Source organism: Spinacia oleracea, chromosome 3 (genome assembly GCF_020520425.1).
Source record: "Spinacia oleracea cultivar Varoflay chromosome 3, BTI_SOV_V1, whole genome shotgun sequence".
NCBI lineage: Eukaryota > Viridiplantae > Streptophyta > Magnoliopsida > Caryophyllales > Amaranthaceae > Spinacia > Spinacia oleracea.
In genome coordinates, this window is record NC_079489.1 from 26,450,308 (window position 1) to 26,465,504 (window position 15,197).

General features: G+C 35.8%; 1 protein-coding gene across 2 annotated transcripts; it reads right to left on the reverse strand.

Moving 5' to 3' along the window:
• Positions 1-1,124: 1,124 nt before the first annotated feature.
• Positions 1,125-14,219, reverse strand: LOC110791400 (cyclin-T1-4). Of its 2 annotated transcripts, none has more exons than XM_021996141.2 (7): positions 14,020-14,219; positions 12,148-12,715; positions 11,871-11,952; positions 10,913-11,047; positions 8,392-8,567; positions 3,009-3,151; positions 1,125-1,482 (listed from the first exon to the last, which is right to left on the reverse strand). In XM_021996141.2, exons 2-7 carry the CDS (start codon positions 12,708-12,710, stop codon positions 1,445-1,447), a joined length of 1,137 nt encoding a protein of 378 aa, XP_021851833.1. In that variant the 5' UTR covers positions 12,711-12,715; positions 14,020-14,219; the 3' UTR covers positions 1,125-1,444. The 2 variants fall into 2 exon arrangements, 1 of the variants encoding a protein (XP_021851833.1); XR_008930245.1 differs by lacking the exon at positions 1,125-1,482 and adding an exon at positions 3,425-8,021 and having other exon boundaries at positions 3,014-3,151; positions 14,020-14,213.
• Positions 14,220-15,197: the final 978 nt, after the last annotated feature.

Genomic DNA, 15,197 nt, shown 5'->3' on the forward strand with positions numbered 1-15,197 from the left:
AGTTTAGTTCAGGTTGTTTCTTTGGTAAAAATTTATGAGGGATCGAAGAGGATGTCAATCTTTCGACTACATCAGACGAATCAGATGGAAATCATATTTGTCACGGCTACAACAGATCTATAGAACCCCTCGTCAATGAAGGCTGTAAATCACAGCGATATAAAAGAGGGTATACAGAATGTTTGATATACTACGATCGGAGCTATGGTGAAAGGAAATTTTTATTCGATTCGATTGTTATGTATTTGTTAGATTTAAATCTTTATGTAGATGTCGTATGACTTTTTATCAATGAATTAATTTGTTTATCCAAAAAAAAAAAAAAAAAAAAATTGCCATGCATTTGTTAAAGTTAGACTTCTTTGGTAGATGCCATGTGACTTTTTTAGTTAATCGACTTTACTATCCTGTAGAGGAAGTCATTTCGGCATGCTGTGTTGTGTTTCAAAACACATCACAGGGGCATTTCTGTAAATAAATTGAATTTCAATGGTACATGTTTTTATCGTACTGGTACTCCGTTTAATGAAATGGTACTTTCTTTTTAATGAATGGTACACAAAATGACTTGTGATGTACTCCCTACGTCCCGGAATACTTGAAACCGTTTGACCGGCACGGAGTTTAATTCATTATAATTGACTTCTTATTTAATTGAAAGGTAGTTAGTAGTAGGGTATTTTTTTTAATATAGATAGTGGGATGTGGTGAGGGGTCATGAATTTTTTAATGTTTATTTGGGGTAGTAGGGTTGTTGGTGGGCCCTTAGGTAAGGTGATAAAATAATAAAATATTATGTAAAGTTTCCATTTTTAGAAGCGTTTCAAGTAATCCGGGACGGCCCGATAAGGAAAGCGTTTCAAGTATTCTGGGACGGAGGGAGTACATCACAGCATGCCGGAAAAAAAAATCATGTGACAATAGCAGAGGCTACCTAGTACCTAAACCAAAAATCTTACAAAAATTTAGGTATTCGACTTTGATTGGCAGAACTGTGTGCACTAGCATTTAGCAGAGACTACCTAGTACATAAACCAAAAATCTTACATACCTTTAAAATGTGTGCATTAGCCGAAGAACTGTGTAAAACATCAACAAAGGTTCACGGGGAAAACAGATAAAAGTATAGTAATAGAGAGCTCATTAATTTTCTCACAATCACAAAACAAATTAAAATCTTCACAACCAGGTTCACGGGAAACACCATACTAAACATCTGCGAATGTTACAAGTCCAACTAAAGAACCACCCTTCCCTGCAGGCACAAGGTATGTGCCCTACAACGTAAAATATGTAATGTACATCTAAATATTAAGTACACTTCCTACTAACTCATCAGAATCAGCAGCTCCAGTTGTTAAATTGAAGCACTAACACTGCGCCAGTAAATTGATCATATTTGTTGATACAAGCATACATAGCCAGAACTTGCATGTAGAAGCTGTTAGTTCTGGAATAGCTCAATCAACTGCTGCGCTACATCTGCGAATAGACAGTAATCACACCAAAATATAACGATAAGAAAAAGGAACTAGTAGAAGTAATCTACATGCAAAGGAAGCCAAGATATTCACAAAAGATAATCAGACATCAGAACAGAACACAACACTTTGCGAAATGCTGGTATGACAACAAACCATCAAACAAACAAGAACTCATGAAGCTATTCACGACAGATCAAGATTAAGGCTAATATTGTGGTGAAGACTCTGACGAGACTTCTTTCAAGAAATAATTGGCATGGGAGAAAACACTTGATGAAGGAGCTAAAATCTAAAGCTGAAGTAGCTAAGAAGTCAAAAACAATTAGTCATCGGAAAATACTGATCATTTCAGATTGCAGACATTAGATGGGCTATAGTGCCCTACCAAATACAAAGTACATTACTTCAAATCATCACGAGTAAAATAAGAGATCTACAATCACTTGGATGGCAATAAAATAATAAATTAATCAATGTTGAAACAGAGGAAAACAAAATATGCATATGGCTTATTCTGTCCTAATTCAGAAGGACAAAGGTATTAAGTGAGACAAATCACACAATTTAACACAGACAATATAGTAACACATTAGTTTCTTTGTCACTAATTATCAACAGAATTTGTTCCCGTCACTCATCTCAAATCATAGCTAAGTTTGTTTTGTCGTACTGAGCAAACATCTCATAAAGAATGATCTTGATTGGGAAACCGTTCAAGGATCATTTTAAATTTCTTACCTTAGAAACCTACATATTATGGACATTTTTATATTGCAGATTCAAATAGTTTCCTTGTAGAGTGTCATGTTGACCACCCCAGGAATCATCTCTCTGTTACCTTTAGTACTACTCCCTCCGTCCCTTAATATTCGACCTGTTTTGACCGGACACGCTTGCCAATGCACAACTTTGACCACCAATTTCTTTAACTACAAATTATAAAAATATTATATTTTGAAAATATATATTAAGATGAAGCCAGCAATATATAATATACTAACATTTGTTTTCATATAGTAGAAATAAAATAGGGTCAAAGTGAATTATGTGAATAGTGCAAAAAGTCAAAACAGGTCGAGTATTAAGGGACAGAGGGAGTAATTACTAAAGTTGGTTCAAATATATAAATGGAATCCTTATACCCTTTTATTCCTTTAAATCCCTTAAATGTTATTGAAGTCATCTTAAAGAACTAAAGACCAACGAAGAAAACAATTTGAGTCAGGAAAACAGAAAAGTTTAGTGAGCCTTCTGTAGAGGAAATTGAATGTGTTGGAGGGGTTTTGCTAGATGAAAGTTATCCAGTTTATCCAAAACAAAAAAATTGTAAGGTCCATGAAACAGTTTAAGGGCACCACGGGAATCAAAAAACATAATCTGTCCACCATATATAAAAAGGTCCAAACTACTAGGTCACTACATATAACTCTCCATAAAAGAAAAACAAAAAGAAAAGAAAAAAGGCAAGTCAGTAAATGATACATAATACGGAGTACTGTATATTACTGTACATAATACACCTACCTTCAAGAACAGCTGGTGGTGTCTGAAATTCCCGCCAAATGTTGACGGAGTCAAAGTTCATATTCAGCATCTTGGCAGCGAGATATGCTACACCTGCAGCAATTTGATGGGGTTTAAACTGAAGCCACAGTGAGCTCCGAAACCTGCAAAAAAATTGATATCATCAAAAAAATTGTTGGAGGGTGGCAGGCGCCCGTCCAGGATGAAGGGACACCCAAAGAACACAGCAAAAACGATATTTTCGGCAGAAATTCAGAAATACCTCCAGAAGCCTGGCATATCATCACATTAGAACAAACTACATCTATATAAAGGCCAAAAACACCAGAAGAAAAGAAGAGGGTGGAAACAGCAGAAAAGTAATATTGATTCCAACTAGGTTGCAATAAAGAACAGACCAAGACATGTTTCCTTACCAAAATTTAACCAGCAACCTAGCTGGACGCTTCTGGTGAACTGCTGAAAAGATTACGAATACTACAGAAGCACTTCACAACCATAAAGTGTTCATACCAACTTCCAAGGAAGTTCTAATTGTAGCTTTGTTCCCACGTGCGTATTTGAAGTCCAGCATCTCAAAACATTCAGATGGAGAAACACAGAGGAAATAAAAGGTATCCACACGCGGCCAACCTTTTAGAAAGTTCAGCCACCTCTTCCCAATGATTCATATAGCTAGTTGCTTTTCAGTTCTTAAAACAGAATTGAAGCAACCATTCACACCTTAGGTATAAGCTACACAGTCCCTTAGCCGTGGTGATATTTTGAATCTAACAGCTATATTCTGGCAGCTGATGGTACAACACCATCATGTCTGGAGAAATTTGGCAAGAAATTGTGCGAAGACTGCATACTAATTTACAAGGTGAGATTCCAGACAACCATTTTTTGCTCTTTCTACGCACATTCAGTATGATGCTTGGACTCAAATCAAGTATCAAAATTTGGGTATGGATCCCAGACTACATGGAAATTCTTCACTAGGAATATCTAAGTTTCCCTTTCGGCCAAATTTGAAGCAATCCAAGTGACCATTATCATAACAAAATGTGAGAGCGTCACAGAATTAGGAACATTGCTTGAAGGATTTCGTCAAGTGTTCAAATTTCAGTCATATTATTCCCCAAAATAGTATGCTGGTACCAAAATGAGGAGATTCAAGAGGTCATACCCAATGCACAAGGCTCACGCTATTTAGCGGCCAGGTCTTGGGAAAGTCCAAACGTACACAGCCCTACCCTTATTTTCATAAAGAGGTTGTTTCCAAGGATCAAACCCGTGACCTAGCGGATAGCAAGTAGACACTTGACCATCGCGCCAAATTACCCCTAGCACCTAGAACATTCAGCCTTCAACAGATCTTGAATGCTATATATATATATATATATATATATATATATATATATATATATATATATATTTTCGTGCAACTGATCACCTTAAACGCTCCTTATGTCTAATACATATGTACTTTTGTAAATTTCGCTGCTTAAAACCTGGTTAAAGTTGTTTAGAATTGCGCATATATAGCATTCAAGAAAGATATACGAAGTAGTAACATTTAACAATAATAAATTAAAAAAAGAACAATAGAACATAACTATATTCCTTTTCTTGCTAATTTTTAAGCACTACGCAATTACCAACTTTTTGCAAGGCAATATAAGATGTTGTAGTTCTTCCCAGTAACCTATCCCCGATTCAATTAAGAGCCTTTATCTCAAGCTAAGTCGCAGGCTTGGCATTTCATTGGCACAACTTAAGATCCAAGGCTCATAAGTCATAACATATGAACAAACTGCCAAAGACATCTATGATGGCAATAGTACATAATACCATGTCTTAATACACAAGTTCTTTAGAACTCCTGCAGTTGATAGAAGGTGGTGCATCACTTAGTTTGATATTATTATTAAAGGCATTTATCTACAGAAGAGAATAAAAGTTATTTCTCCTGTATTTAGGCCAGCATATAACTATATAAGTGAGGGGTAACAGAATATTATTATGAAAGCAGACTATGATATCACATATTCACATGCAATACAAAAGAAATATTTAAGGAATTGTTATAACATGGCAATGAACACAGACTCAAGAGAAATATTTAAGGAATCGTATAAAAGACCTTTCCTGTCAACACAATGGAAATAACCCATGAAGAATAATATATGCTATTTAACACAAACTTGCAGCAAGCAATATTCTTTTTCTTTTTCCAGAAGCCTAGAACCTATCTTCGCAGTTCTCATACATGAAGCATGATATCCCGGTCTCAGTGAAAACTTGATCAATATTAGTAAGACAAACAAGCAGCTAGTCATGCCGGTAACAACATGAACCTAAGTCCGGTAATGGCGTAGAAAATTGCAACTAGGACACACTAAAGTAGATGGCAATTAAGGTTTGAGATGGAGTACAGATTCTGGAAACTTATGATAGCCCAAGTTCAACTGACAAGTCATACATAACTTTATTACAAATTTCATATTCGTAGAATGCAAATAAGAATCTCCAACCTTCTTACAGAATGCCCAACTCAACAGGTAAAATGCCACAAAACATGACAATAAAATAAACAATCCTTCTGTTGAGGGACAAAAGAATAACAATATAATTCTACAATTTGAAGTTTGTTAGCGACTTTAACTTACAACATTGCAGAAAGAACCAGATGGGATATAGTGAACATAATAACAATATAACAGGATCATGAGTTTCAGTCATATTGATTAAAACTAAAGATATCCTTTAAGGCATATGCAGGTGATCAAAGCAACAGATAAACTAAATGCTCTCTATAGACATGGCTATGGTAGAATTCACCATTACTACTTGTATTAATAGCAGCCAGTATATATCTTAGTTTGACAGTTAGAACTAAGAGGCAAATTTAGTTCAAGCAGGCAGGGAAATTGAAATCCTATGAATGCAAACTCAAGAATATTAAAAATTATGACACCGGAATAAGAAAGGGTAAAAACTCGGTTACTCCCCGAAATACAAGTCATTGGTTTAGATATTATTTTCCTCTTTTCTTTCTTCATCACATCATCCTTTTTTTTATACCTCTATCTTAACACTTTCTCCTCCTTTTATTCTTCACTCCTCAAAGGGAAAATGATGTATACGGAAATCGATCCCGGTCTTGAGTACCGTCCCCTCAAGACTTTGACCAAGTAAGCTAGTTAGCATTCAGTCATTCACACTTCCAATTAAGTAAATTACCTTCAATAATGATTATAAAACCCGTGCCCCTTCTAATTAATTAAATTACCTTCAATAACGATTATAAAACCCGTGCCCAAATACCATAAAGTTATATATTTTATTTTTCGGAGCAGAAAGGCTAGTGTCAAAATAATTGGTTGTATACATGTGACAAAAATTGGATTGGTCAGTTTTAACTTTACGTTGATACTTAGCAAGAATTAAAAGACACATCTGCACCATCACAAATAATGGCTAAAGTCATAACCATCACTCAATCCCCCTCAAACCAAACACAAATAACAAAAACGGAAAAAACAGATAAAGAAGCAGTGCAAATCTCCCTGGACATACACGTATGTAAATATGCGGCTCCAAGGAAAAGGAAATAAGCACAAAGATAATGCATTGCCGTTCACCAATCACAATATGCAATAAATAAGCTTAAACAGGACCAGAAATCTACTATTCTTAGTTCAAACCCTACTTCAGCAGTTTGTAAACTATCATATTTTATTGTGAAGAAGACAAGAAGAAAAATTTGCAGAAACCTTATTTCGCAAAGAAGGTGGGGGGGGGGGGGGGGGGGGGGGTGTGGTAAAGATAAATGACTAGGTCTTTTTTAATATTGCCAGGTAAAAGCTAACATTGAGTTATTTGTATAAACTAAGAAAAAATCAATTGCTTATTCAATTTTGTGTTTAGCTTCATGCATAAAATGATTCAAATTCCAGATAATGGGAAAATAGGTCTGTTCAAGAAGAATGGCTTTCAAAAATAGAGGTATCCTTAACACTTAAAAGAGAACGTGGGTTTTAAACTTACGTTGTAGGCTAGTATATCAATTCAATTGCTACAGGTCATCTTTTTCCCCCAAGAATTTCTCTGTTTCTCCCCTACAATTTTTTCCGGGTCTCAAGTAAACCTATACAGCAGTAAGCCAGCGGCCAGCCATGCCTGGTTATTATGATGCTTACTATAGTGGGATAACTAACCTGAATTTTCGTAACTCTAGTTGTTTCAAGAGGTCAAGATTTTATGCTGCAGAGCACGAGATTTGAACTGTTTGGTTTTGGTTTTGACATACCAGACTTGCAGCGTCAAGTTACTCCAGAGAACAAGTTCCACTCCATGAATAGACACTGAAGACAGTGCGTGCAGGAATTCACTCCTTATTAAGTATCCATAGAGGAAAAATTTCACTGTCAGCACATCCAAAATTTTAGGACAACATAAGGTGTGAGAACGTCGGAACATGAGAGTTCCAAAACCGGGGTTAAGTAGGACAGGCTACAATACCAGAAGACCCTAAATTTTGGTTGACTATATCCCTTCAAAATTAACACAAAACAGGAGTGCCACCCTAACACAAAGACAAGTGTTATGTCCACAGCAAGTTTTGCTTTTATGTCCATATAGGCATATAATCCTTCGTCTCCTTACACTCCAGCATTCTCCCCTTCCTCTCCATCACATTTTGACCACCACAAGGCCATAAAATAAAAAATCAAGTTCAGTTGCTGACAAACTATATATTCATCAGAATATAGCAGCAAAGAATATTTAATCATATTGTAAATATTCTTTTTTGCTCCTTCATTTCTAGCTTTGATGTCACCAAGAAATCTGGAAAAACTACTAAAACTGATGTTGGAATGAGTCTATTTATATCTGCTACAGCCAACACCAGTTTGACAGGTATTTTCAAGGTTAAGCAACCACAACACAACTGCAGTTCAACTTCAGATGTAAAACATAACTTCATCATAGCAAATCACAATCCGCCAGCTAGGCATATCAACCCTGCAATTGTTTCCCGTGCCAAATAATCAATATTCTATGCCTTAACATGTAGAAATAACTGCTCATAAAACAAGAAGAAATCAGAAGAAAATAAAAGCATGAGAAACAAATTAGCATCTTGAATAATTTAATGCCAATAATCAAAAGCTAGCAGATATTCAAGGGAAATGACATCCAGGTACTAGACTTGAGCTCTCCATTATGGAAAATAAGCGATAAACGGACAAGCATAATAAAGCTTTTGCAATCAGGCTCGAAACACCTTGCAATAGAATGAACTGTCTCCTATCACCTCCAAAGTCGCAGCATAACAATTCTTCAAACAAAAAGATGGCCAAACGGAGGAGTATAATAGGATTAATAAACTTACCCTTCACTGGCCAAGTTTAATGCCAGGTCCATCAAATGTGTCTGTGAAACACCTAACTTGTTAAGGATGGATGTCAAAGTCTCAAAAGGATGTTGTACACTGAGCTCAAAGTTCAAGGTAGTTAGAACCAACTGCTCAGCCCCAATAATCCGCTCCCGGTATTTCTCAAACCAATCCTGCATTGTGAAAAAATATAATCAAGAAAATCATCATTGCATAATTTGTGTGGAAACGGTCTAGGATACTCGATATTGCTACATCACAGAGTCCAGAAAACAGAACAGTATCAAGGCCAAGGAAAATGTAGTACACAATACATACTCAATTGAGATGCAAAATCCATCAATGACTTGGGATAAAATGCATGACATTTTAAAACCAAGCCAAACATAGCAGTAATAAAGTCCACTTGACCATCCTCCTCCCCTCCCCCCCCCCCTCTCCCCCCCAAGCTTAGTTTTAAAAAGCGTGCCTTGGGTGCGCCTAGGCACACCTAGGCTCAAGGCAAAGGTCTTGGCGCCTAGCCATGACAAGCTCAAGCACCCTCCAAAAGGCGCGCGCATTTGCGCCTTTTTCCCGGGCTAAAGGCGCAGCGCATTACGCGCCTTATAGTGTAAGGCCCTGATTATTGACAAGTAATTTTTTTAAAAAAGGCCAAAACCACATGACTTTAATGGTTCCCTAACAGTTAGAATTTACTATTTTGAAAAGAGAGAGAAAACCGTAAAATTTTCCATCTTTTCCTTGTCTCTTTCAGCAGCAGGTCATGCAAACTCCTCCTTTTCTATTTTAAACTGTTTAATGTAAGGTGTGGCGCTCTTCTTTTGAGAATCGAAATGAATAACGAGTGGCTAAAAAGTTACTCGAACCTTCCTTAGTCCCCTTTTTGTTCGGTTTTTTCCCTAAAAAGGCTTTTGATTTTGTTGTAATTACTATTTTGTTCCTTGTGGCAACAAGTATTACTTTTGATTTTATTTTAAAATAGACCAAACAAAGTTAAAAAAAATTGGCACCTTGAGTACGAAAGGCGCGCGCCTTCGCCTTGCGCCTAGGCTCCACGGACTTTTGTGCCTTGGTGCGCCTCGCGCCTTTTAAAACTAAGCCCCCAAGAAGGGCCTCAGACTTTTTACCCCTCAATCCTTAGTAAGGGTGTTAAAATAAAACCTTTAATCTATAATTGTGTACTTAAATCCAACCATCACATTAATAATCCTAATGAATCCTTACCCAACCCAGACCCCCTTCATTAACTTTTAACCTCCCTAACCAAGTCACCACCACCTAATTAACCCCACTCCACTCCTCCCTTTGACCGCTAGTCATATCACCAAAAAAGGGTAAAAAATTCCACGAACCTATTATTGGTCGTTCATCAATGTTTCCTTACAATATAATTGTGTATGTATGATTGTTCGTGTGACAGCCCTCAAAAAACTTATTCATGCATACATGTAAATTTTACTAATTACTCCCTCCGTCTCGGAATACTTGCACCGCTTTCCTTATAAAGCCCTCCCAGAAATCCGGAATACTTGCAACGTTTCTATAAAAGGCATATTTTTTCTAATTTTATATTGTTTCTCTCACTTATCTAAGGTCCCACTTGTATCCCTAACACCTAAAAAACATTAAAAAAATCACCCCCACCCCCCACCACCCTCAAAAAGTTGACACATTTCCCACTAACTATATTAAAAAATACCCAATATCAACTACCACCTAATTAAATAATAAGTTCATTAAATTGCCTTAAACTATGTGCCGGTCAAACCGGTGCGAGTATTTCGGGACGGAGGGAGTATGTATTAATATACAAGCAACTAAAATGGAAAAAAGGAGCAGTTTATAAGATGACAGCAAAGTAAACTAGACATTAGGACAGTAGATAAAATAACAATAGAACATCTCGATACATATGTTTACAAGAGAGATGTATAAATTAAAGGAACATTGTGCAAGAGCTCAAACCAACAAAAGTAATGATCAGATCATCAATGTTAAAAAAAAGAGATCAACAGTCAGATTTAAGGAGTTGATTCTGAACTACGGAAGCATTTGGTGGAGCTAATAGAGAATGAAACAGAAAGCTTAACTTTACATTAGATGTTTAAGTACAGTCAACAAAAATAAAGGACTGCCCACGTAAGTAACAATCCAAAAAGCACATACACAAGTTCCAGGGAGTCATATCATATTAAAAACATGAATTCAACCAACATATATACTTTACATTAAGCTCTCATATTAAGCTGTCACTTATTCCAACCATACTTGTAATCAACAGAAAACTGACATTGTCATCAGCCTACATTCTTAGCACTCATATTAAGCTTGAAAGAAGCATCATTAGTAGGATGATTGGGAACCAGAATAACAACCATCAGGTCCATCACACATTATGCAATTGGCCAAATGCCCATCTTTATTTTCAAGGAAGATGTTACAGTTAAGCATCCTACAGCAAATATCAGGAGGCGGCCACGTCCAGTAATATACTAAGAACAAAGGACAGTATACTCACAGTAGGGAGCATGTACGACAAAATGGTAAGATCCTGCTTGTGCAGAATTTCACAAGATGCCTTCACCACATCATTCAAAGGGCGAGCCGTCTCTTCAGACTTTGCAGCAAGGAAGAGTGTAGCAGTAGCAATCAACTACAAGAGAAATCAGTATATTAACTTTAAAGCACAATTTTAAAAATACTAAAGAAGAGGGTGAAACAAGATCATCCCCCATTGCCAAGTGCCACAAAGCTTTTATCAGTTTACCGTTTAAAAATGACATTGACTTCACAACTTTACAAGTTTACTGTTTAAAAATAATTACCCTACTCCACCCCCCAAATAAAACTCTTAATTATGCATTGTCCTTTGATAAATGCCAACATGCATATACAACTTGAAATTCCACAAGCAGCATAGTTCCACAGAACCTGGTAAACTTGAATGACTGACATAAACGCGAATAAAAAGGAGTAGTAACATTGTGCAAAAATTCACTCTTTTCTTTCCAATTAGCAAAAAAACCCACAAGTACTCACAGTTTCCAAATGCACACCGCACACCTTCAACCATTTATATCTTTAAATTACATATTAATAAAATATTTGTTAATGCTAAAACGATACACATCAACACAAAACCCCTACTACTTTTTATATACATTAGTGACAATTTACAGTCGTATCTCCCCCCCCCCCCCAATATCACCACCAGGTCCACCAGCACAATGAATGCAGCAAACAATAAGGGATGGAAGGATTATTTTCCAACTGCATAGATATACAGTTATACACCAGCATGAAGGGACTTAGTGTACACTGAACTGATTCTTGCATAAGCTACCTTAACCATCAAATTAGTACTAGTAAAAATACTACTTCGTAATTCGTATATGCTACTTGACATTAAAAAGTGACAAACATTACTTTCAAGAGAGCTACCCCAATGGATATAACAAGGCATTGAAGTAACTTACAAATCTATCATGGCTGGCATGTGATCGTCGGATGAAAAAGCGGTGGCATAAAACCATTGCAGTGCCTATTGTCGTTTGAGGCCTACAATATCCAGTAGTAAAATAGTTAAATGGGTCAAGAAAGCAAAGCACTTGATAACAAATCAGGGAAAGTTGATAAAATTTAGCAGCTGAATTGCAACAGGAAACAGAGAGAAATAACAAAAGCTCAGCTTGAGTCAGAATTGTGCTACACTGCTCAGTTATTAGAAAACCAGTAGCCAAGGGTCAAACTTACATATCGAGCCGCATCCCAAGGTTCTGAAGGAAGGCGCAATACGAGTACCTCAGTCGTGTTTCATGTAATGCATCAATCCCATCTTTTCTTGAAGGGGAACACCTCTCAATATCCTCCCTAGACATAAGAACCGTGCAATCTTCATCTTCCAGATCCGACCGTCCACGTTTACCCGATGTATAACAATGAGCACTTGTACTAGGTGCAGCTATAGTAGGAAAAATAGTACCGTCATTTGAGGGGATGAAAGCAGCAACACTCTTCATATTTGGTTGGAAATAAAAATCCCCATCATTTCCCCAAGCACTCTCAGATATTTTTCTCCTCTTAAAAGATGATGAGCCATTAGGTCTTGAGTTATTTTCTCTCAGCGCTCGTTCTCTACAGTTTCCTAAGGCATTGTAGTTAAAGTCATGCCTACTACCATAAAGGTTATATCTGTTGTAGTGCAAATAATCATCACTGTTAAAAACGCTGCTGTTGTCATGGTTTCTGGGAAAGGATGGCCAACGCTGTTCATACATTGTACCTCCTTGAGGTTGATAAGTTCGTCCGTACGACATGTTATCTGCCCAACCACAAAACACAATTTAATGAGAATAAATCCTTTTATACCACTCAAAAGGAAAATTGCACAGTTCGGAGTTTCGGACATGAAATGATAGAGAAAATGCAATAAGAAACTTGCTTTACGAGATGCAACAGGTAAGTTGACATGCCCTCACAGGCACAAAGTGATCAAAAAGGACAACAACAAACAGTAACTCCTTTTTCGTCAATATTCTCCAAATAATACCAAAAATTTAATAGCCAATACAGCACAAGAAAGATAAAGGAAAACTATTAATATAACTTTGACATTTATCATTTTCGAATTAATGAGTCGACAAAGAAAGTACTTAACAAAACAAGAACAACCCAGTATTCATTCCACTGATATGGAACACCAACCCAACATGCACTCACCAAATACTTAAATGAGCAACAAATGAATTTTGATAATTTCCTTAAAATATTGCAAATCACATAATAATACTTCATACTCCCTCCGTATTTATTTAAGGGATACACTTGCCTTTTTCGGCCGTATTTATTTAAGAGATACACTTGCCATTTTTAGTAACTTATCAACCCCACCATTTAATTAAATAATACATCTAATATACCTATCACCCACCATCCTATTAAACAAATAATTTCATAAACTCACCCCATCCTCCACCCACCAAAATGACATGGTCCCCACATGTTTAATTATTAAAATATCTATTCAACCCCACTTGCTTTATTATTTTATTTCATTCAATTATTCTTCTTAATACCCGTGCCCGGCCAAGTGTATCTCTTAAAAAAATAGGGAGGGAGTACTAAATATTCAAATTATTAATGAACGATTTTTTTTATAATTTCCTCAAATCTTACGAATCACATTATAATACTTAATACCAAAAACTCGAATGATGAATGATCAACGAATGATTTTTTGATAATTTCCTCAGAATCTTACGAATCACATTATAACGCTGAGTACTTAATACCAAATACTCAAATTGATCAATTAATGAAAATTTACCGATTTCTCAAAATCTCGCGAATATTATTATAATGCTTAATGATAATCTTCAAGATAACCAATCAATCATCAATGAAGCTCTGAAACCCTAATTTACAAAAATAAAATCACTACAATAACAAGAAAAATTGAAACCCGAAGTAACCAAAATAGATCGATGTAAGCCATAATAGCCCCCCCAAATACTCAGCATGCAACTAATTATTCATCAAAATCAGGCCATAAATCACCGAATCATCGAATAGAAGGATCAAACAAAAAGGCAACGAAGAATACAAATCTATTTAACAAGAAACAACCTTTGAGAAATCACGAAGAAGGCGGAAGAAAGATGAGTGTAGATGCGGCGATGTCACCGGCGGCCGTGCAAAAGAAGAGAGGGAGAGGGAGAGGGATGAATTGAGTTTGTGTGTTGGTTTTCTTTACCTTTTTCTTTTCTGGGAAAAAAAGTTAGTTGGAAACTTGTACTGTAATGAGCTTCTGAATTATTATTATTTTCGTTTTAGTTTTGAAGGTGGGAGGTTATGTTCGGTTTAGTACTTTAGTTGATACTAGATTGTAGTACGTGCAGTGTACGAATTTTATTAAATTATTAAGTTAAAATACAATTTTTACATATATTTTATATATTAGATTTTAATTTGTGTGATGCACGGATTCTATTACTTTATTAAGTTAAAATAACACACTTGGCCGGGCACGGGGATTAAGAAGAAGAATTGAATGAAATGAAATAATAAAGCAAGTGGGATTAGGTAGATATTTTAATAAGTAAATAAGGGGGGCCATGGCATTTTGGGGGTGGAAAGTGGGGGTGGGGTTATGAAATTATTTGTTTAATAGGATGGTGGGTTATAGGGTAAATTAGATGTATTATTTATTATTTAATTAGATGGTGGGGTTGATAAGTTACTAAAAATGGCAAGTGTATCTCTTAAATAAATACGACCGGAAAAGGCAAGTGTATTCCTTAAATAAATACGGAGGGAGTATATTTTATATATTATATTAGATTAGTTTTTGATTTTGTATTAAATTTCATTTTAGATTTATTTTTTAATTATTAGAGTGTTTGACTTCGGATGAAGTTGTATATGCGTAATATTAGTAAATCTAATCTAATATCTATACTAATATATTAAAAGGCGTTGTGAATAAAGTTTAATGTGTCACGTAGAACTCTCCTACTTACGCCACGTCATTCACTCACCAAGGATATGTAATGTTATTGACAATAAAAAAATCGATACAATAAGGCTCGAACACAAGACCTCCAATTTGGAGAATAACTCTCATTACCATCTTAACCAACCACTAATTGTTGTTTATTCATGCACATTAATTTATAAATGCACGTAAACATAAAGTCTAAAACAACTAAATCTTTATGTTACCTGTTATTTCCTATGGACTATATTGGAATGAAAATAACAATTAAAACATTAGGAAAACCATGAATTAAACATGATATCATAAG

Bases quoted from the DNA above. Each gene is read 5' to 3' on its own strand.
- LOC110791400 (XM_021996141.2), bottom strand. From the start codon at position 12,710: ATGTCGTACGGACGAACTTATCAACCTCAAGGAGGTACAATGTATGAA. The intron at 11,953-12,147 runs GTAAGTTTGACC...TGGATATTGTAG, and splicing joins CTTGGGATGCGGCTCGATAT to GCCTCAAACGACAATAGGCA. The intron at 3,152-8,391 runs GTAAGTTTATTA...ATTTTTTTGCAG, and splicing joins TTAAACTTGGCCAGTGAAGG to GTTTCGGAGCTCACTGTGGC.